This window comes from Rhamphochromis longiceps, linkage group LG7 (genome assembly GCF_057381845.1).
Source record: "Rhamphochromis longiceps isolate RC_006_pf linkage group LG7, R_longiceps_female_GT1.1, whole genome shotgun sequence".
In the NCBI taxonomy this organism is placed as follows: domain Eukaryota; kingdom Metazoa; phylum Chordata; class Actinopteri; order Cichliformes; family Cichlidae; genus Rhamphochromis; species Rhamphochromis longiceps.
In genome coordinates this window covers 32,466,913-32,491,446 of record NC_140563.1, presented here as the reverse complement: position 1 = coordinate 32,491,446, position 24,534 = coordinate 32,466,913, and the positions used below count along the sequence as shown (strand labels likewise).

The 24,534-nt window shown below is 43.2% G+C and overlaps 1 protein-coding gene and 1 pseudogene across 2 annotated transcripts in view; both read right to left on the bottom strand.

The window, feature by feature from the left end:
- Nucleotides 1-24,534, bottom strand: part of shroom3 (shroom family member 3) — an 82,828-nt gene that overhangs the window by 39,112 nt on the left and 19,182 nt on the right. For both annotated transcript variants that reach the window (XM_085413385.1, XM_085413386.1), the window contains exon 3: nucleotides 3,315-3,503. In XM_085413385.1, coding sequence (XP_085269511.1) covers nucleotides 3,315-3,503 — 189 coding nt within the window. The remainder of the gene's footprint in view (nucleotides 1-3,314; nucleotides 3,504-24,534) is intronic.
- Nucleotides 18,818-19,984, bottom strand: LOC146665667 (uncharacterized; annotated as a pseudogene).

Genomic DNA, 24,534 nt, shown 5'->3' with positions numbered 1-24,534 from the left:
TGATGATGTTGCTTCAGAAAAATGTGGTGATTCAACTAAAGAAACATTCTGAGGAGGAAAAAGGAGTGAAGAGAAAGGGAAAGATTGTAGGAGAGATGAGGGAAAGAGGGATGAAGAAGGCATAGAAGAGCCTGTGTGTTTATAAATCATTCTGTCTGTCCTCTCCAGATTAACACCCAGCCTCATGGGACTCTGATGGCCCACTTCCTGTTTCTGGATGACCAATAAGACACGAGCACCACTCAGTGGCATCTGATAACCACCCAGGGCCCAGGGAATTGTGGAAGAATGGAGTCACTCTGCTTGTTTATTTGGCTCCTTGAGACTACTGCTGGAGTACATTTTAATGACCGTGTTGTTGCAGGCACCATGCTCAAAAGCATGTGCAGGAAGTTCGCTGTGGAGCCCCAGCCACCCTTTCCCAATGAAAGTCTTGGATATGTCGTGAAGTTATGAGTTTCACACGTTGCAAGGCAAAAAGAGAGAGAGAGGGAAAAGCAGTTTGGTGCGCAGGCTTGTGCTTAGTCACACTAGCACCCCCTTGAGTCTGTGACGTTAATTACAGACACACAAACCCTTCCAGAACATGAGCTGAGCTCTGTATTAGGATGAACCCCTGGTGCAGTGGTGTTAGCATTTATAGACTTTGTCGCGAGAGACTGATGGATGTCCACACCGCAGATAATTCATCATTTCTTTAGTTTACCTCAGACTAAACTAAACACCTTTGACTGCAGAGCTAAATAACACTAAAACAATGAGGCAGTTTCAGCGTCAAAGGTCCTTGAGGTCTGCAAATGAAAAATTTAAGAGATAAATCTATTTTTGTATCGGATTGTGAAATCAATCCCCAATTATTTTTTTATCATATAGAAATAAACCAAATGATTATTATTTGATTCATAAGTGATATATAAATGGGCAGGAGGTTAGCACTGTTGCTTCACAGCAAGATGGTCATGGGTTCAAATCCAACACTCAGACCAGGACTTTCTGCATGTTCTCTCTGTGTTTGTGTTCTTTCCTGGTACTCCGCTTCCTCCAACAGTCCAAACACATGTAGTTAGGGAATCTAAATTGCCCATATAGGTGTGAATATTGGAATATCTGTGTGTGCTATCCCTGTGACAGACTGGCATCCTGCCCAATGTCTACCCCGACTTTTACTCTATAACAGCTGGGATAGGCTTCACGCAATCCTGAATTGGATACGCGGAAGTAAATAGATGGATGATATTAAGTTCAGCTTATCTTAGAAGTTGTTCCTGCAGATTGAATTCAAGTTCCAAAGAAATTAAAATCCTGTAAGAATCAGGAACATCGTTTCAAGTGTTTATTGTAAATGAGCTCTTCAACACTGTCTGAATTTTGGGGAAAAAAAACAAAAAACGGTCAAAGCTGATGACATCACAGAGTTTACGCAAATTACAGGAAGCTATAAAGATGATGCTGCTGATGAAGTCACTGGTTGGTGGTTACCATAACAACACAGTTTTATTTCCTGTTGAGCTGAGCTTGATTTTTAAGGTCACAAACACACAACAGGACATCGCAATAAATATCACACCCAAAGGAAACACATGCAGGACATCCTAACACCGGTGCCGAAGACATCCTCAGCTGACCGCCAACATCACTTCCTGTTTTAACCTGCATGGCATAAACCCAACTGACATTTAGGAAAATAAAGGGAGAATTATTGACTCTGGAAGGAATTGTTAATGAATAGTTGGCAGGAAATCCCAGTGAGCAACACAATGGCTGTAACCATAATTACATGCACACTGTCATCCTCTCTTTTTATGGCCCTCTTTGTTTAAATGTGTATGATGTCATTTACATACTGACATTAAAAAGCTTCTTATTCTAAATTTCTGCATTTAAAAATAGTTTCCAAAGTTAACCAAAGCCATCAGCTCTAACATGTCCTTGTATTATGTTGAAGAGATATCAACAGAAGTTAAACTTCGTCCAGACTGTACTACAATATAGTACCAATTTCTGCCACAAGATGCAGCACTGAGTCAAGTTAACCTTTATTTAACCAGGCAAAAGAAAACATTCTTGCTTACAATGGAGGTGTCCAAATTCATAGGCTGCATCCTCCTGAGGCCGGATTTATAGACCAATTACATCACAGCAGCGCGATGAAGGCTGTCCAAATTCGTAGACTCCGACAAATGCAGCCGACAAATGCATCCTCCTTTTCCCCAGATTCGAAGGATGGGTCGGGTGTATCCTTCATGGCCCACTATATCCCAAAGTTCATAGCACGGCCCAGCCAGTTCTAGTTTCCAACAATGGCGGCAGCTACTTAGGTTTAATATTACTCTTATTACTCTTTCTGGGTCTGTTACCCACCAGCTCAATAGCTAGCCGAAGCAAAAACAGCGAACTCCCAGCACAGTGTTTTCAAACGCCCCGCAGTCTTTTAAACATGGTTAAACATGGTATATAAGTTACTTAGATAAAATAAAAATGGATTGTTTTTTTGTTTTTTAGTGTTTTATTTGTTCATGAGTAAATCGATTTGGCTGAGATTACAGCTGAATAAACGTCAACTGAAAAATCGATTAAACAGAAGCGTTAGATGATCGAGAATTTACTCCAGTGTCCTGTTATATTTTCGATAGCAAGGAGCAGGCGGCCTAGTTTATTAAACTCCACCGAGACAGCTGGTGACGCAAAACTGAAAGTTAGACCGTCCAGGTTCACAGCCCCTCACTTCTGGCCTACCCGGCCTTCGGAGGACCTGGCCCACGTAGACCACGAAGGCTGGGTCCTCAGGAGGATGCAGCCTCTGGATTTGGACCCCTAATGACAAACAAACACCAGCACATATCTAAGGCAACACAACACACCCAGTGGTAAAACGTTGCCCCTAGTGGTGAAAATTTGATCTTTTCCTGCAGTAGGTAATTACAAAAAGTACCTTTAAATATATCTTATAAATTAAGTTTCTTAGTAATTTTAATGCAACTGATTTTAAAAAGTGAGAGCTTGTGTTAAAGTACCTTTTTTGTCTCTCAAACAGCTCCTGATCCTAAGAGCTTGAGCAAAAAATCCTAAAATGTAATCGATGGCACGCTAATTTTAGCCAATTATATCATAACCACATGAACACAAACTCTTCTCCATGGTTATATTTCTTGCCTAGAAAGGCAGAAAAAAGAAACCACGATCTAAAACCCTTGTATACTACAGCCGCATGTGGAGAACTCCAAAGACAGACAGGTGGCAAGAAATGATTGGATAACTGCCATTTGAGGACACAACTGATTGGAAGGTGATACAGGCTTTCAGCCACCTCCTACCGGTTTCTGATGCGTAGTTGGACTGCCGAACATGGTGGGCTGTGATGTAATGACCGGTGCGTCTTTTGTTCCTGTTGTTCTTGTGGTGGTGGCGGCGATGGAAAGGAAGAAGGAGGAGGAGGAGCAGGAAGAGCAGAAAGAGAAACCGTTGAAGGCATAAACTCTTCGATGTATCCCGGATCAAGCTCCCTGAGGAAAAACGTAGACAGAAAATTAAAGTTAAACAAAATTTTTGTTTCATCCATCTGCAGCTGAACAAGGAAGCCAATACGGAACTGCAGTTCTTCTAATGGCCACTTGAGGCTGGCTCAAAAAGTGAGGCAGCCTTCACAGACTCCAATGCTAAAGTGTTCAACTCTACATTAGAAATAAAAAGGATTAAAACCTGCTATGAAAAATAAGTTGGTCTCTATGATTAGTTTCCTGCTTTAGAGAAAATTTTCAGGGGAATTTTCTAAATAATCGGTCACTTACTTAGATTTTGTAAAGGCTTAGAATTTGGGGGTTGATTTGATTAACAGGAGTAGAGGCACAGAGAGCTGTAGGCCTCACCTCCTCTAATTAAAATCACCGAAATTCCTAGTCTTGGTTTTTGGGCCATTTTTAATGGAATTATCGGACATATAATAAGGCTTGTTTTGTCATACAGCATCCAACTTAGCACACCACCCTCTTATCCAAATATGGTTACTTTGGGCTCCAGAAACCATACAAGGCAGCGGCTAATAAAAAAAAAAAAAAAAAAAAAAAAAAAAAAAAAAAAAGGCCACTGGTTGATCCACATCCATATATAAAACCAGTCTATGATCCTTTCAGAGATGCTCATTTCAAAGAGCTGCCTTTATGACCACCTTCATGTGATGAATTAAATGGAACTCTGGAATTTGTAGCTCTAAAAAAAAACTAGAATGTGCATTTTCTGAAGAAACTGCAGTGTGAATGCTTGAATCTGAATGTATGCACTGAAATGAATTAATTGCTGAATTCTAAGTTAAAAATGTTGAATGAGATGAAAAATACAGAAATTTGCACCTGAAAACACAAGTGCTGAAGTGCTAAAAGCTGACGTTTACACAGAAGAAGAAGTTGGAAAATAGCTGAAAATGTTTTAAAGGTAAATTAGAAAAACCTAAGTAATGAGAAAAGAAAATTTAGAGTCAGAAAACATCTGAATGAATATTAAAAGTTCATATTCTTTGAATCACTGAATGACTAAAATGTGATCCCTCCACTTGGATCAACACAATTTAAAAAGTTTACATCTCTGAGCTTTGAAAGACACAGTGTTGGAAAGAGAACAATAATGGCGACATTTTGAGGGTAAAATGATGGCTATAACACTGTGGACACAGCAGCAGTTGAAAGAGAAGTGTTTAAGATGAATCTTGGCAGAGTGAGAGAGAGCTCGTTAGGCAGGCAGGTGTCAGCCTGGTTGCTATAGAGCAGGGGTCACCAACACGGTGCCCGCGGGCACCAGGTCGCCCGCAAGGACCACATGAGTCGCCCGCGGGCCTGTTCTAAAAATAGCTCACCATAACAACTTACCAGTAAGCTGCATCTATTTTTATTTTTTCTTGCTATTTTTTTTTAATCACAATTGCATTGGTGTTAATTTGTTAGAGATAATATATTAAAAAAAAGTTTATTATTAAATATTAGATCATGATCTAATATTTAGTGCTAGCTGGTCTCCACGGAAACAGTTGCCGTGAAGACCAGCAAAGGCAAAGGTGAGGAGATGAGGAAAACATGGCGGAAAAAAGGAAGAAAACATATAATTTTCACAGTGAATGGGAGGAAGAGTTCTTTTTTACCACTGTGAAAGATTCATGCATGTGTCTCATTTGCGGGGCAACTGTGGCAACGGCAAAGCGGCACAACGTGGAGAGACATTTCCGAACGTGTCACACAAGCTACCATGCTAAATACCCAAAGGGCAGCACACTGCGAGCGGAAAAGGCCCGCGAATTAAAGGCAGGTTTGAGCAAACAGCAGTCTTTTTTCACGAGACCGGTGAAAAACTCTCAAAAAGCAACCGAAGCCTCATTTAGAGCTACACATTTCATGATTTAGAAAAAGAAGGCATTTTTAGACGGGGAGTATTTCAAAGAAGCAATGATGATAATTGCAAAAACTGTGCTTAAAGACGAGAAATATGGAAACGATGTAATCTCCACTCTCTCTGATGTCCAGCTGGGGGCAACTACAATTGTTAGAAGAGTGTCGGCTATGTCCAGGAACTTGGCCGATCAGTTGGATCAGGATCTGGCAAAGTGCAGTTGGTTTAGCATCCAGTGTGACGAGTCCGTCGACAGCAGCAGTACAGCACAGCTGGTGGTCTTTATCCGGATGGTATTTGATGGTTTCTCCACAAAAGAAGAACTTCTGACACTCCTGCCGCTAAAGACAACTACGAAGGGAGTTGACATCTATAACGCGGTGAAGGAGTTTTTCGCGAAGAAAAAGGTACCGTTGGAAAAGCTGGTATCAGTGACTACCGACGGGGCTCCTGCTATGATCGGCCGACATACGGGATTCATCGCTCACTGTAAAGGTGACACAGAGTTCCCAAACTTCATGCATTACCACTGCATCATTCACCAGCAGGCGTTATGCGCAAAGGTGATCGGCTTCGAGCACGTCATGACTCCCGTCGTGAAGATCATAAACAGCATCCGCTCCAGAGCTAAACAGCACAGAACATTCAAGGTGCTATTGGAGGAGCTGTCAGCTGAATATGGTGACCTGCTACTACATACGGAAATCCAATGGCTCAGCAGGGGACAGATTTTGCTTCGTTTTTTGTCACTTTTGGGTGAAATCAAGGAGTTCATGCAATCCAAAGGGGAAGACACATCTCTGCTGGAGGACACTGAGTGGACACTTGACCTTGCGTTTTTAACAGACATTACTGGGAAACTGAACCATTTGAACTGTGAGCTGCAAGGCAAAGGTAAGACTGTTGCTGACATGATAAGTGCTTTAAATGGATTTAAAGCCCAGATGAGCATCTTCTCTGTGCATTTACAGAGAAAAAAGGTGCTGCACTTTCTCTCTGTGCAGATGGTGCTGAAAGACAATGCTTCTGCATCTGAGACTTTTGACAAAGTTGCAGAAAAGTACACTCAAGTCATAAACCGACTTGGTCAAGAGTTTGAGAACAGGTTTTGTGACCTTGATCAGCTTGAGCCATGTGTCTCATTTGTTTCCAATCCTTTCATGAATGTGGACACAACATGCATTGCTGAGCAACTAAGTTCAATGTTCAGCTTGGATGCTGGACAGGTGGAAATCGAAATTGTAACATTGCAAAATGACGTCCACCTCAAAGCCTATCTGGGTGCACCAAACTTTTGGTGCCTTGTTGACACAGAAAAGTACAGTGGTGTGTGCACAGCAGCTATGAAGGTTGCCAGCCTGTTTGGTTCAACCTATCTTTGTGAATCAGCCTTTTCTGACATGAACTTCATCAAGAACAAACACAGAACACGCCTCTCCGATGCACATCTGCAAGACTCACTCAGAGTTGCAGTGTCAAGTTATACCCCAGATTACAACACACTGGTGAACAGCATGCAATGCCAGGTTTCCCACTAACAGACAAAGAAAGCCATATTAGATGTTCTCAGTGGCAACATTACAGTGTCATGTCAAAGTTGAATTTAATTATTGAAAAACAAATGTGTTTGTTAAGTGTAACATGTGACAATTTGCTTTAAAATGCTGCCAATTTGGTGAAAAGTTCTGTAAAATTTGAAAGTTGATTTTTTGTATGTTACATACATACAAAAATAATGTATGTAACAGTGCATGATTTGTTAAAATTTGTTAGTGGTAAGTGAAAATGTTGTAGAAGTGATCACTTCAAAATGTAAATACTTGCAGAGATATATAGAAATAAAGCGTTGCATATTGATATTTATGTTTCCTACCTTGTTTCCTACTTGCATTCTTTATAATTATGGTGAAAAATAATTAACATAATTAGTGTCCGTACATAGATGAATATCATTAATTATTAATGATAACACATAATTAAGTTAAACTGAGGAAATTTGTTATTTGAGAAGTGTGTGTCAAACTGGTAGCCCTTCACATTAATCGGTACCCAAGAAGTGGCTCTCACTTTCAAAAAGGTTGGTGACCCCTGCTGTTGGAAAGGCTGTCAGCTGTGTGTGTGTGTGTGTGTGTGGGGGGGGGGCCCTTGTGGCGAGAGAGCACAGTTGCACTATTGAGCACATGTTCCAGTGATCAGAGTTGGAGCTAACACATAGCAAGAGCCGGCTGGCAGACTGACTCTGCAGGGGATGTCTACACACGGTGGGAGTTGTGTGCGTCGCTAAAGAACTACCACACACACGCACCCACACCCCTCACCACTCTGTAAGCCTGCGGTTGCATTACTGTGTTGCTGTACTGTGCTGTTAAGCTGAGGAATCACAGTAAAGACGGTATAACCTTTATCTGTGCGTCCTGTGTGTTCTGACCGACACCCCAAGGTGAACACCACTGCTATTCAGCCAACGCCTATACAGTCCTGGGTTCAACCCAAATTAACATTGGTCCTTCGAGCCGGATGGTGCTTTCCTTGGATCCTAGAGATGCAGCCTAGTTTCTTCTCCAGTGAAGATGTCTCAGAATCAACTCGCCCAAGGCGCCAAGTACAACCTCCCCCCTACCTTGCAGACTATGAGGTGAGCTTGGTGGGCCACCAACGAGACATGACACCCTACCGTCACTCGTACACAGCACAGTATGCACCCGGGCTAGAAGAGCGAAAGCAGTACGCTCCATCGGCAGTGTCTGTACAGACCTCCCGCTCGTCTAGCCCAACAAGTCAGCCTGGATGGGAACACACCGTGGATGAATGGACCGCTTCTCCGAATGATCTGCAGGATATGCGGCAGCATGTGCCCGGTAGGGATGGCCTGAACCATCAGCCTCCTTCTCCTTTCCATCGACCATGGGAAATGTCTGCAGTTTCGGGTTCGCAGTATGGTATGAATGGCAGACCTCAGCCTTACGCCCAAACACATGAACCAGACAGAGGTGGTTACCTGTCGGAGCAACAGGACCAGAGATCACCCCCAACACATGTACCCCCTCTGTCTTCCTCCCAACGTATGCAGCCCATCAGTGTCCCCACAATTAGTTCCCATACACATAGAATAGATGCACGAACGAGTCCATGGCCGCAGTATGACAATAGGCAGGACATCCATGCTCAACAAGAATACCAAAGGCCATACTTTCACCCACCAACAGCTCAGAGTATTCCACCCAAGGATACTACAATGATTGATACATTGGATAGGATGATGGGTGAACTACAGCTGTTAAAGGAGCAGACACTGACAGCTAGTCGGCCAACCCCGCCATTCCCCAACAGTGCACCTTCCTTTCAGTTTGAACATCCACCTATCATTCAGCAACATTTGAAGCCTCCTTGGCAGGAGCAGTTTTCTGCTAGGGCTTATCCCAGCTTCCAGAGTCAAGCCCCCACCAACATCTGGAGCCAGCAGCCCGTCACCGAGGTACCAAGACCTATCACAACATCATCGCAATATAAACCTCATCCATCCCCAGCCTACCAGCCACCACATGTAATGGCACAAGAGAAAACATACAGGGGTCCAATTCCGAGTATTCCTGATCTCATTAAGAAGGACCCAAGCGAGTTTGCCCGGTTAAAGATGGCACTTGACAATCTGCTGCCACCGGATGGGACAGAGCTTTTCAAGTTTCAGATACTGATGGATCATTTGAAACTAGATGAAGCCCGTCTCATAGCTGATGCATATCTCAATTCTCCATCCCCCTATACTGACACTATGGCAGCCCTATCGGAGAAGTTTGGTCAGCCCCACCAGTTAGCCCTCAGGAAGATTGCCGGTGTTATGGATGCACCGGACATTCGTCGCGGAGATGTGGAGGCTTTTGAAAGATTCGCACTGCAGATTCGGGCTCTCGTTGGTATGCTGAAGACCCTTGGTCCGGATGGCGAAGTGGAACTGAAATGTGGCTCTCACGTGGCACGGCTCCTCAGTAAGCTGCCAGCTGAAATGAGGTCTGAGTTCCGGAGACACATGTGTCGCCATCCAGGGGTAGTATACAACCTAACAGACTTTTCAGACTGGTTACAGCTGGAAACATGGTGCCAAGATAGCAGTACCCAGCTTGGGGCTACAGGGCAGAAGGAGAGGGCCATCCAGAAACCAGAGCGCCTGAGAGAGGCGAAGTCAGTAAAGCGCATGGCCACTATCCTGCATGGCTCAGAGAATCTGCCGACGAAGCAGCCTGTCGAGTCGGTGAGCAGCAAACCAGCTGTCCATAGCAAGAAGAAAGGCCCGCTGAAAGCTTACTGCCCCTACTGTGATACGGAGGACCATTATCTGAGTCAGTGCCCTGTATTCCAGTCTTTTGATAAGGCTCAAATCATAGACTGGATTAAGACAAACCAGCGTTGTTGGCGATGTGGCAGATCACATCAAGCAGCACAGTGCAATCTAAAGAAAGCTTGCAGCCTATGTCAAGGCAAACACCTTCAGATCCTGCATGAGGTCAACGTCAAGAGTGTGAAGGAAGGTACTTGCCTGGTGAGCTCTGCAACTGAAATACTCCACCTAGATAAACCTTCAGATCCTACCCGTGTTCTGCTTAAAGTGATTAGAGTTCTCCTGAGAAATGGTGACAAAACTCTGGACACTTATGCCATCCTGGATGATGGCTCTGACCGCACCATGCTGCTCTCCTCTGCAGCTAGCAACTGGGCCTAACAGGCACACCTGAAGACCTCGCCTTGAGAACTATCCGTCAGGATATCCAAACGTTACATGGGGCCTGCGTTTCATTCACACTGTCCCCTATCATGCAGCCCCAGAAATCCTTCCACATAGCTAATGCTTTCACTGCTCAGCGGCTTGGCTTAGCTGAGCATTCATATCCAGTTACTATGCTCAAGAGAAGGTACAGGCATCTGAAGGACTTGCCCCTACAAACCTTCAGCAGAGTTTCGCCCCTGTTGCTAATTGGGGCTGATCACCCACATCTCATAAACCCTATAGAGCCTGTGCGCTTTGGATCACCAGGAGGGCCAGCTGCGATGCGAACCCGACTAGGATGGACTCTGCAAGGGCCTGCAAAGTCGCTTGAGTCACAGTTACAGTCTCAACAGTGTCTGTATACCTCCTGCAGCCCCCTATCTGTTGAACTCCAGAGGAATGTGGAGAAGCTGTGGCAAGTGGATGTTCTACCATATAAGAGTGAAAAGGAGGTGACAAGGTCGAGGGAGGATCATGAAGCCCTTCAGATATTGGAGGCCAGAACAAGGCACGTGGAGGTTAAGGGAGTGCTCCGGTATGCCACACCCTTATTGAGGAGGAAGGATGCACCACTTTTTCAGGCCACCCAAGAAGCGACACTGCCCAGCCTGAGGAGTATGGAGAGACGTCTGAGCAAAGACCCGGTTAGGGCTGCTGCATATATGGACGAGATTGAAAGGTTGGTGACCTCTGGGTTTGTAGCCAAACTGCAACCGGAGGTTGCCTCTCAGAGCCAAGAGAGTTGGTACATACCTCATCACATGGTCCAGCACAATGGCAAGAATAGAGTGGTCTTTAATTGCTCTTTTCGACACAAGGGACTTAACCTGAACGAGTCCCTATTGCCTGGCCCTGTCCTGAGCCCTTCTCTGGTTGGAGTGCTCCTGCGCTTCAGAGAACACAGCATTGCCATCAGTGGTGACATAAAAGGGATGTTTCACCAGGTGTGCCTACTCCCGGAAGACAAACCGCTCCTGAGGTTTCTTTGGCGCAATATGAATCGGGATGAGCCCCCTCACAGCTATGAATGGCAAGTCCTTCCCTTTGGGACAACATGTAGTCCCTGCTGTGCCTCCTTTGCGCTACAGCGGCATGTCCTCCTGCATAGTGAACCAGGAGAGGAGGTGAGGTTCTCCATCGAACGGTGCTTCTATGTGGACAACTGTTTACAGAGTGTTCCATCGATTGAAGAAGCCCAGCAGTTGGTCAAGAAACTACGGCAGCTTCTGGCTTCCGGGGGCTTTGAAATTCGGCAGTGGGCTAGTAATAGGCCAGAAGTGATTAGTCATCTGCCATCCGAGGCACGGTCAGACAAACTGGAACTCTGGCTGTCACAGGACCGACAAGAAGCGCATGAATCAACCCTGGGACTGAACTGGAACTGTGAGACGGACACCCTCAGCCTCAAGCACCGACCCATTGACTATGAAGAGCCCACTATGAGGAACATATATCGAACCCTGGCTAGTCAGTACGACCCACTTGGGTTCATCATTCCCTTCACCACCAGGGCCAAGATTATTGTACAGCAACTCTGGGACAAGCATCGAGATTGGGATGACCCCCAGTTACCTCATGATTTGCTGCACCAGTGGAAGACATGGAAGGGGGAGTTGGTGCATTTATCAGAGTTAACATTGCCACGATGTTACACACTGCCGCACATGGATCTGTCTGACGTTGCAAGAGAGGTACATATCTTTTGCGATTCATCAGAGCGAGCCTATGGCTCTGTGGCTTACCTGAGATCAGAAGATCATTATGGTAATGCGCAGCTGTCATTCCTCATGGCCAGATCACGGGTTGCTCCAAGGAAGCAGATATCTATTCCCAGACTCGAACTCTGCGCTGCACTCACTGGAGCCCAGCTCGCAAAGCTACTTCAGACTGAGCTAACGTTCAAGGTGACCACATGTACGCTGTGGTCTGATTCAACCACTGTCCTCAACTGGTTGCATTCGACATCCTGCCATTTCAAGGTGTTTGTTGGCACCAGGATTACAGAAATTCAAGAGCTTACTAACCCCAATGACTGGCGATATGTGGATTCTACAAGAAACCCAGCTGATGACATCACAAGGGGCAAAAGTCTCACTGAACTGGCCAGCCCAAATAGGTGGACTCAAGGACCAGATTTCCTCCTCCTACCTCCTGACCGGTGGCCCTCCTGCCCATCGTTGGGTACATCAGACCCAGAGGATGGCACCGAGCTAAAACGCTCTGCCATATGTCATATGGCTAACACGACCCCGGGTAATCAAACCCCAGAGGCCCAGCGATTCAACACATGGGCAGAATTAGTAGAAGCCACAGCTAAGGAGATTCAAAATGCAGCGATGCAGGGTGACCCAGCTGGGAGTAACTCACCTACTGCAGGGGCCTACACCGAGGCAGAGCAACGGATCTTGAGACAGATTCAGATGGACTGTTTCCCAGAGGACTACCACCTACTACAGGCAGGCAAATCTATACCGGCTAACAGTCGGCTGCTATGCCTAGCACCGCAGTATGATGCCAATCATAGACTGATCCGGGTCGGTGGCAGGCTGCGGCGAGCAGAGAGCCTTGATCTGTCTGTTGTACACCCTGTGGTCCTGGGTCCCACCCATGTGTATACCAGACTACTTATTCAAGATGTGGATGCACGTCTCGGTCATCCTGGCCCAGAGAGAGTATTCGCTGAGCTTCGGCGGACTGTATGGATCCTGCGAGGTAGAGAGGCCGTTAAGCGGCACCAACATAGTTGCATGGATTGCCGTAGGTGGAGGGCAAACCCAGCTTCCCAGCAAATGGCTGACCTGCCGCCTGCCCGCCTCAGGCTGTTCAAACCTGCCTTCTATTCGACTGGTATGGACTGCTTTGGTCCTTTCTGGATCAAGATCGGCAGACGCAGGGAGAAGCGATGGGGCATTTTGTTTAAGTGCCTCACTACTCGGGCCGTCCATATAGACCTCCTGACATCCATCGACACTGACTCCTTTTTGATGGCCTTCCGAAGGTTCCTTGCGAGAAGAGGGAAACCAGCAGAAGTTTACTCAGATCAGGGGACAAACTTCAAAGGAGGGGAAAAGGAGCTCCAGCAGGCGTTCTCCATCATGAGTCCAGACCTCCAGCAGAAACTGGCTAAGCAGCAGGTTCGTTTCCGCTTCAACCCACCTGCAGCACCCCACTTCGGAGGCACTTGGGAAAGAGAAATCCGCTCTATCAAAAACGCCTTATACACCTCTGTTGGCTCTCAAACAGTGAGTGAGGAAGTACTCAGGACCGTTCTTACGGAAATCGAGGGTATCCTGAATGCCAAACCCCTAGGTTATGTTTCTGCGGATGTGGCTGACATCGATCCAGTGACCCCTAACTACTTGCTCATGGGGCGGCCTGACAGCTCCCTACCTCAGGTAGTGTATCCCGCAGACGAAGCGCTAGGGAGGCGAAGATGGAGACATTCGCAGATCCTGGTGGACAGATTCTGGTCATCTTTCATCAGACACTATTTGCCTAATCTCCAAACTCGCATGAAGTGGCAGAGACCCATGGAGGACATAACAGAGGGAGCAGTTGTTCTGCTGGTGGATCCACAGCTACCCAGAGCATCATGGCAGATTGGGAGAGTGACGAAGATTCTTACTGGTTCTGATGGCCACACCCGAACAGCAGAGGTGAAGATACGTGACAAAACATACACCCGGCCTATAGTACGTCTGATTGTGCTTCCGGCGATCAAGGATGAGGATGACCAGGTGGGGGAGCCCTCGTCTGTATAAACAGCCTTTCCATGGGGCCAATTTGCACCGCAAATTGGGGGGCGGCTATGTTGGAAAGGCTGTCAGCTGTGTGTGGGGGGGGGGGGGGGGGGGGGCCCTTGTGGCGAGAGAGCACAGTTGCACTATTGAGCACATGTTCCAGTGATCAGAGTTGGAGCTAACACATAGCAAGAGCCGGCTGGCAGACTGACTCTGCAGGGGATGTCTACACACGGTGGGAGTTGTGTGCGTCGCTAAAGAACTACCACACACACGCACCCACACCCCTCACCACTCTGTAAGCCTGCGGTTGCATTACTGTGTTGCTGTACTGTGCTGTTAAGCTGAGGAATCACAGTAAAGACGGTATAACCTTTATCTGTGCGTCCTGTGTGTTCTGACCGACACCCCAAGGTGAACACCACTGCTATTCAGCCAACGCCTATACAGTCCTGGGTTCAACCCAAATTAACACCTGCTATAGAGACTGCACCCAATGGCTCCATACACACGCACACAGACATGCACCTCACTTTTGCTCCTTAAAATGAACAGTCAGCCCAAAACAAATCGTTCCCAAAAGAAAACGACAACTTGTATTGACAAAATTCTTTCACCGTGAATGCCAGCAATGTCCAGTCTACCAAATTCTCAGTTTTCATGCCTGTGGAGTTTATTATATGGACGTGGTGACAGTGTAAAGACAGCCTGTACTTCTGGTTTTCAAACAAACCTTCTGAGCCATTTTAACAGAGTCTATGGAAGAGTTGGAGGGAGGAGGCTGTGCATTGGTGACATTTATGAAAGAACCATAACACATATTACAATAGTAAACACATTGGATGAAAGAGGACAGCGATGGCTATGTTTTGAGGGTAAAATGATGGCTGTAGAGCAAACGCTGCGGACACAGCAGCAGTTTTAAAAAAAGATTTTAAGATAAATTCCCCCCCTCCTCTCACTCTAGCAGTTGAGCTGTCTCACTCTAGCGGCAACATTCCGTCCCATACACACCCATTATAAACTCTGAAATGGGTGGAAAAAAAGTATGAAACTTAAACTGGAACTGAAGAAAAAGTATAATAGATATTGAAAAGATAAATACAAGTTGAATAGTTGAAAGTCTTGTCTTCGTTTTAAAGTTTGAATGGTGGCTCTATGTCAATGTATGTGGAAGTATATACAGTTTAAAGAGGAGGAAGTTGAATGAGAATTTGAAGGGTCTCTCCATTGAAATACATGGGAAATATTTGTTGAAAAAACTTGAATAATTTTAAAAATATAAATGTTAAAAATGAGAAAAGTAGAAGCAGTCATGTCCAAAAGAAGAGGAATCTAACGGTGTTTGAACGGTTTTTCTAAGTTGAATGGTTTTGATGGAGTTAGATGCCAAAAAGCATTCACACTAATAAAGATTAGAAGGACAATACTGTGAATGCTTTTCAAGCATTCACACTAATAAATCTATTTTAGCTGCTTCCTCATTCATAAACTGTAACTGATTGTCTGATTTGGCAGGTTTTTTTATACCCTTCTTTCTCAAGAAGGGATTTTTGCATCTTCCTGGGTTGAATCCAAGAGATCTGGCTTGCACTTACACCAAGGAGCCAGTTGTACATATAAAAAAAATAACCTGGCATATTCTGTGCCCTAACAGGCTCTGAACCAATAGCATTGTTAGAAAACAAAAGATGAATATTTGAGTGATCTGTTGCGGCACAGCTACTTAAACCATCAAACAAAGACCAATCCCTGATAAAGCTGGGTAATAAACAATGAAGAGACACTATGAGTCATGTCATAATCACTGCTCTGCTGTTCTAAGGTACTATTTTTAATGCCACAACTGCCACACACGATCCATTCACTGCCTTTTTCAGTCACTTATTGATCTCTGTTGGGTTACCTTTAGTAACCTTTATATTTCACAATAAAAACCTCCCATGAAAGGGAAATGGGAAGAGTTATATCTTTTTGAGTTAGCAAAGGAGAAGTGAAAGTGTCAAAAATGCATTTAAAGTTTTTTTTTTTTAGTTTTCTGACCTTGTTATTTTTGACCTGAACCGAGTTATGCTGTGCTGACTTTCTCCCCCAGAGCAGATCTGGCTAATCTGCAATGAATCAAAACTTGACGGCTAAAATAAACCAAACCCCACTGTGTTCAGGTCCAACAGGTTCAGACAGGACGGTTTGCATGCCTCTTCTCTGTTCTGATCACATTCACAATTCAGACATTCATCAAACGCCACAAGGGGTCGGACAACAATAAGAGAGCACGCTCAATGAGCTGCAGTTTAAAGGGTCAGCTGTGGCGTTAACAACAGTGGGGAGGTCGGAGGTCACATGATCTTGGAAGATGAAATACTCCTGTGAGTCCTTTTGTTATCTGAACAAAGAGAACACAGAAAATGAGTTTCTGTTTTTACTCTGTGGGCCAGTGAATCATCCATCTGCTCTCACACACAGACACACAAATGGGAGCCACAGATGAACCATCACGACTGTTTATTTGTACATCTGTACTTAAACAAAGTCCAGTATTTAACGTCTGCTATCATTTCAATAAGAGTTCAATAAAGAGACAAAAACAAAGAATAAAAGTCTTTATCAGAAGAGAAAATCACTCACCTGACCTCTCTTCCTCTCTAACGTTTGCTGTAGATGTGTGATGCAGAAATAAAAATGCAAAAATAAGACTGTGATTTTGTGACAAGCTTCCCTCTTAGCCAAAGACATAACTAGACTGATAAACTAAAAATTTGGAACCACTTCGTTTTCAACTCTGGGTTTATTTTGTATTTTACCCAAAATAACTATGAGTGTTTAGCTTAAATGAGGCCGCATTCATCTATCCATCCATCCAACTCTTTCCCCAGCATAGAATCAGAATCTCTGCTGTGTATCCTGGGTCTGCCTCATGGTCTGTTCCAAATATTGATTTTCAAGCTCATTAGAACTGTAAAAACTTGCTTTTTACCTTATATAGTGTATTTCCATGTACGCTTGCATATGTTTCAATAAAATTATGTACCTATTTTCCCATTTTCCTAGCAAAATATAAAGTAATGGCATATGGCTCATGATGTTTGCATCGTTCTGAATGTTTGGCCTAAATCTGGACCCTTTGTAGTTTTCTTAGGTTCATCTGACTCGGGGTGAGTGTGTTTGCCTTATATGGGCCAAATATAAGTATGTTGTGGTATTTAGGACACATATGGCCTACAAAATCTCAACACAACTAAATTCCAGTGTAGCTCATGACCACCTGTGGTAGATGCAACACTTCTCCATACAGTAAGTGTTAAAAGCAGCACACATTAGATGTGTCTGCTATCTGGAGTATCTGTCTTGTACTGATATACTCCTGACTGCAGCAATGATTCTCTCTGATTTAGAAAAAAACAACTCAACTCAATTCCACAGGGAATCATTTTAACCCTCTGATGCATGAATTATGAAAGCCTTGGTCAAGCTTTTTTTTTTTTTAATTGCTTTTATTCTTCTCAGGACATGAAAAAAAATGTTCAACTCTTTTTTTCCCAAAAATATATAAAGTTATAAACTTGTCCACTCCAGTGGACTACATGCGCCCCAGCACTTAGCATGAAATGCTGTGAATTTACTATAAAAATGAATTATCTTGTGTTCTATTGTAAATATACAAACCCTTGTTTGCTTGTATCCTTTGAAAAACACCTCAGCAATTTTTTGGAACTTTCAACTCATATAACCCCAATGTTTAGATGTAAATAATAAAACCAATCAACAGTCCTAGCTGTGACTCCTACACCTGAATATGGCAAACTATCTCCAACAAGAAAATTTTTTGAGTCTACACAGTTCTATAACGATGCAGGACAGTATTACCAAGCCCTTATTAGCATGCTGGAAGAAAACACAAACTGACATCTTAGTCTCTGCATCTTCTATGTTCATCACACCTAGGCTGTGCGAAAGTTTGCAAAGCATCCAGGGCACAATGGCACACAGGTATATACCACCTCTTGTTTCGACGTCTGTGGGGGTACATTGCCAGACATTGGTCAACAAGATCAACCCCACCCATGTGTTGATTAAAAAGGGCCACGGAGAAGGGCTTTTGGATCATCGTCATCTTTTTTTCCTTCTTGACCCATCTGTTGGCAACATCTTCAGGGGATTGGCCAGCACAGGACGAGATCATGTGGATGACAGAACTGTCGAACCATATAGCCTGTCATAAAGCCTAAGGTTCCTGCTCTCACCCATACCTTCACTCTCCAGGGTTTGGGCTTTTTTGGTATGAATTGCTTGATGGACAGTAGGCCTTTGAAAGGAATTATCTGCTCATCAACTGACTGAAATTCCTCAGGGTCTGCTGCTGCCTTGAATGTCTCCTGAAGAGCACGTATGTCAATGGAAAATTGTATTTAGTAGTCAGTATAATCTTTTAGTGATATAAGTTTGCTTATGGTAGGATGCTGTTTGTAGTTATTTGTATTAGGAAATGTTTAACCATGTATACTTAGAGGCATATAATCAATTGTGTAGTGACAAGATGTGTGATCTCTAGCAGGCTGCAGGCTTGGTTCACCCCACATCCTGGGAGCGTGGGAGAGGTCGCACCTTGTTTTATTGTTTTAACGTAGCTATGTCTGTTTTAGTTTAAGTGCTTTAACTGCTGGACTTCCTCACCGTGCCATCTAGGGTGGGGGAGACTACCCTCTTTATGACCAAGGATGTACCTTTTGTGTTTGTATGTTATATGACCCTTTTGATCAGCAGTGACACACACACACACACACACACACCATACACACACACATACGCTCAAGAGTATAAATAAAGATCAGGGCAGTTCTCTCGCGGGAGTCTCTCAGTGTGGAGACTGCCCTTGCTAGCAAGAACTTCTGTGTTTCTCTTCTCTGAGTCTTTACTGAAGAAGTGTTTTAGAACATTTTCCCTAACAACGTATGATTGGTCTTATTTTGAAGAGCCTGTCTGTGTTTGGTGGCTGGTAAGTCAAGTTATCCACAAAGTGCAGGTATCTCAGGATTCGCTCATATCTGCTTACAGACATGGCATTTGCAATTATTCCAAGACGAAGACCGTCCTCACTAGACCAGTACATTCGTGCCCTAGGATACCGAATGTACCCCATAATCAGTTTGATCCCTAAAAAAACCTGCATCTCTTCTCCTGTTACTGACAGTTCTTTCCCTTTTTGTAGAGCATACAAGTTGGTGTTGTATGTTATATTATCAATTAGATCTGCCATGTACCCATCTCCCACAGCTCCCTGATAACGCTGACCTTCCTCTTCATCCTGCCCCGTTCTCACTTTCTGCATCCTGACTGTCTGTGTCTTCATCATCCGTAGCGCCTATGTCTCTGTTCTGCTCTGGCAGCCACTCATCATCACTGCACTCATCAATGAAATCATCATCACTGGAGCTGGATGGAATTTCCTGGACTATTCTTTACGCTGCCTTATTCTTTGCTGCATTTGAAGTCTACAAAATATGATAAAATAATTATTATAGTAACTCAAACTACAGCTGATCTGCACAAAAATATATATTTTAAATATATATATATATATATATATAATATTTGAGTAGCTTATAAATGTAACAATTATACGCTTACTTATAACCAAAACAGTCCCAAAAAACAGTGAGACAATTTATGACTTATGTTAAAAAAATATAGTGGGTAATGCATGATGTCCACTTCATTGGACACATGGTTAATCGTAGTTTTCTACATATTAGACATAACAATTTCTTATTCCAAACAGATAATATCCTTCCCTAGATGTTACTGCATATCATCTTTTTTTTTTTTTTACCTGCTGGGCTCTTTTAGCAGGATATGCAAGCAGTGGTCGGCAGGGGTGACAGTTTGTCTGCCATCTTTGATTCAGAGGAAATTTACTTGCAGTTGCACTAACTGAACACTGAACTGACCTCAATGGAGCATGGCAGCAGAGAGCACTCTAGACACTCTAGAGGCTAATATGCAGTTCCACCATAGAAACCAATGCATTAAAGAGATATGTACGTTTTAGTAGCTGTCCACTCCAGTGACCACTATGCATCAGAGGGTTAAAATCTTAATTTTAATCATCAGACTTTCATGTTAAAATATCTAAATTTACAGCAAAAATACAGATGCTTACAGCCTGTTAAGGTCTAGTTAACTATCCCCATTTAATATTGTATATATTAGACAGCATTAACTCTGAGGTATCTGTGCCTGTGTGCAGTTCATGCTAACTAGATTTTGATTAATTTATTGTTGTCCCACAAGATATGAAACCTCACCATAAAACCCATCTGAACATTATTTATCGTTTAGTAAGGATAAATAAGTAAGTAGTGTGTGTTGAATATGGAGCTGCCAGGCAGGAGGAAAAGAGAAAGACCAGAGAGAAGATTCATGGATGTAGTGAAGGAGAACATGCAGAGGGCTGGTGTGACAGATGAGGAAGCTAGGGTCAAAGTCAAGGTTCAAGGGATTGTTTTTTGCTGGGTACAGGGAGGAGGTAGAGCTCTGATAATGTGTTCTTGTCCAATATTTTCACAATGCTGATGTGTGTTTATATATATATAATATTAATAAATACATTTATAATAATAATAATAATAATAATAATAATAATAATAATAGTAATAATAATAAGACATGTAACTTATGATGTAATTGTAATGAGGTATTTCTGATTTCTGTAGTGTATTGATAACTAAATAGTGGAAAGGGTGTGGGTCAGACGGGCCTGGACATGCACTGGCTTCAGCAGCGGAACACGTCTGGCACTGCGGGATTTGATTCCCTGCCGTTGTAGTGTGTTACTGATGGTGACCTTTGTTACTTTGGTCCCAGCTCTCTGCAGGTCATTCACCAGGTCCCCCCGTGTGGTTCTGGGATCTTTGCTCACCGTTCTCATGATCATTTTGACCCCACGGGATGAGATCTTGCGTGGAGCCCCAGATATAGGGAGATTATCAGTGGTCTTGTATGTCTTCCATTTTCTGATGATTGCTCCCACAGTTGATTTTTTCACACCAAGCTGCTTGCCTATTGTAGATTCACTCTTCCCAGTCTGGTGCAGGTCTACAATACTTTTCCTGGTGTCCTTCGAAAGCTCTTCGGTCTTGGCCATGGCGGAGTTTGGAGTCTGACTGTTTGAGGCTGTGGACAGGTGTCTTTTATACAGATGATGAGTTCAAACAGGTGCCATTCATACAGGTAATGAGTGGGGGACAGAAAAGCTTCTTACAGAAGACGTTACAGGTCTGTGAGAGCCAGAGATTGTCCTTGTTTGAGGTGACCAAATACTTATTTTCCACCCTGATTTACGAATAAATTCTTTACAAATCCTACCATGTGAATTCATGGATTTTTTTTCACATTCTGTCTCTCACAGTTGAAGTGTACCTCTGGTGCAAATTACTGACCTCTGTCATCATTTTAAGTGGGGGAACTTGCACAATCGGTGGCTGACTAAATACTTTTTTGCCCCACTGTATTTGTGGTTGCTTTGTTTTCCATTTGTTTTGCTTCATTTGTTTGTCTCTTTTATTTCTATGTGGTTGTATTTTTTAACATGTTCAAAATTAAGATTCAATTCAATTCAAAGTTGAGATGGGGGCAAATGATTTGATTAAAACTGTGCTGGGAGACATGGCAAACCTTCTAGCAATAGCACACGTTGAGGTACCATCCTGTGGGAGTTGGACTACCTGTGTAACCTCTGTAGGGGTCCAGGGTCACGCTACCAGTAGTGACACCACCCTTGCTAAATGGAAAGCTAGTGAAAAAACCTTATTCTGAGCAGTGTATTCTGATTGAAAATCAAATCAAAGGCAGTTCTCCATCGTTCCTCCACCCAGCAGAGCCATTTATATCTACAACCCCTTTAAAAACAGAGAGAGAGCACAAAACACAACACACCCAGGGTTACACTATGAACTGCGGACATTCCACCACTGCATTATCAGAAACACACACACACACACACACACACACACACACACACACACACACACACACACACACACACACACACACACAGGTGCATAGATAAAGGCCCATTAAAATAAAACCTGTTGGGCTGGTCAGAGGAATGCAAGGCAGCCACAAACACCCAGAAATCACCAGAACAGGAGGGACTGCGTTGTCACATTCCACTTTCCATCTCATCACACACACACACACACACACACACACACACACACACACACACACACACACACACAGCATTTTGGCCCTGACCTCACCTGAGTTCATCAAGTTCAATAGCAGTGTGAGTCACAAATAAAGATGAAAAAATCAATAAAAAACACCATAAACAGTAGTTTTATTTGAAATTGGAGATGGTCTAATAACATTTCTCAAAAAAGTACCAAATCTGTCTGAATATGACTGAAGTGGAGGAAATATATTTTGAAATCATTCACAGGAGAGGAAACAATCAGTCCACAAACTGGTTTTATGTCACACTTCAATCATTAGAGGTAAAAATGACTCATCCAGCAGGTGAAGATCAGGTAAGGATCTCTGCTGTTTCTGGGTTACAAACAGTGGTGTTAAAGCACACAGAGATACACAAGAAAATGTTAAGTAAGTAAATCATCACTAAGTTAAACTTGCCTTATGTCCAACTTATCTGTTTCTGAAGCTTTTATTTTGAAACCTTCCTCAGCAGAAATGTTTTACCAAGCTGCCATGGAGACAGTTTAGTGTCATGTGACCTGCGTGTGGAATTTTGTCACATGATATGGTTGCATGCACGTGTAGAGAAGGGTGAGATGTGAGAGGTTACATTCACTCCATTACATGAACTAAAGTTACTGATTTATTGAGTAAAAATACTCAGTGGAGGGGTTTTTATGCATTTGAAACAGAAATTTTACTTGCTGGGTAAATTTTAATTTGACATTTTAATGTTTTGACATTTATAGCTAAGTTAAAATGAACATCAGTACTTTAAATCAAATAGAATCATGTTACTTGTTTCCTGTTTAACAAAACAAGGCTCATTGTGCTATCTTATTTATTCTTTGCAAACTCCAGGCCAATAGAAATAATAATAATAGCCCTGGAATTTACGCTATTGAGCTAATTACACTCTTTCTAGATCAAAATATGTGTGAAAAGATTCAGATTTTATAAAAAAGTGAAAATATTGTGCATTTACATCATAATAAGGGCTGTAACTCAAAATAGTTGGGATTTCCTTCAAAGAGTTAACAAATGTCTTTGGAGACCTTTTAAAAAAAATATTGTAACGGAACCAAACTGGGTTTTGTGTGAACTCAGAGTGATTTTTTTGTGTTGTTAAAAGTGTCCATATGGGTCCCCACAAAGTCACTGTGCACACACACACACACACACACACACGCACACGCACACGCACACACACACGGGTTGCCTGGGAAACTCTATTGAGGCGGTTCATCCCTGTAATGACTTCCTCCTCGTCTTTTTTTGAGCAGAGAAACTCAAACATTCATTCAGCTCGATTACGTCAACTGACAACAAAAGAGCACAAAGACAGAGAGTCAGCAGAGATGAATGGATGAAGACAAAGAGAGAGAGGGACTGGGAGAAAAGAGGCGGAGGGGACACCTACAGACAGCTACGCAACTATGATCGAATGTTTTCAAATTCCTCTTGGCCTCCTTTTGTCATCAAGTTTCAAATTCAGTCCATCTGATTTTATTTACTTTGTAACTGCAGTGATCAAGAAACCTGAAAGAAAAACAGTTTATCATCATTTACCCAGAGGTCAGAGCACCTAAAAACCTAAATCTGAATATTTACATGTTTTAATCTTTAATATCAGAGCTTTGGTCTTACACTGAGAGTGACTGAGCTGGATGATGACTCAGCAGTGGGGCTACTGGTTAATGTGCCAATTTTCTGGGTGAATGTACACATTATATTAAAGGACTGCAGTTCCTCTAATAGCCACTTGAGGCTGCCTCTAAATATGAGCCAATCCCATAGACTCCCACGTTTAAATGTCCAGCTTCACAGCAGAAATAAACATGATTGCAATAATCCGGTCTTTAAGCGATGACATATGAACTCTGCTTCCGGGTCCAAACTACTCTGCCTTTATTAAGGGTGTTGTATTTTTAACATGTTTAATGCTTTGTATTTTGTTCTATTTAATTTGAACAAGTCCCTAAAAAAGGCAGTGATCAGCTCAGTTTTTAAAACCTTATGATGTAACTACAGCCCAGCCCATGCAGCAGTAAATTAATGACTAACCTCACATTGTGGATGGATTATCTCAGTTGTTCTCCTGGCTGAAGTTTGGTCCTTTTACAGCATCCTGCCATGCGATTACATTTGTCCCTAACCATCAGGAACCTTCACGCTAACTTTTATCGAGTGGAAAAAAGTTAGCGTTCATCCTCCAGCTTCACTGTTTATGTTATGCTAACATAGCTGTGTAGCTAGCGATTGCGTAGCACATCATTATATATCAGCTAGCCCAACTTCAGTAACCCTACAAACGTCATTTCTGTTTAGTTTTCTGTCTTAATTTATGTTGGAAGTGATAGCAGAGCTGTACGTTTGAATCTTTCAGAAATCTCTCAGTCATGCTATATCATGTTTAGGTGAAAACTAGTGAGCTAACTTCTAACTCCGCTAAATTTAATACAT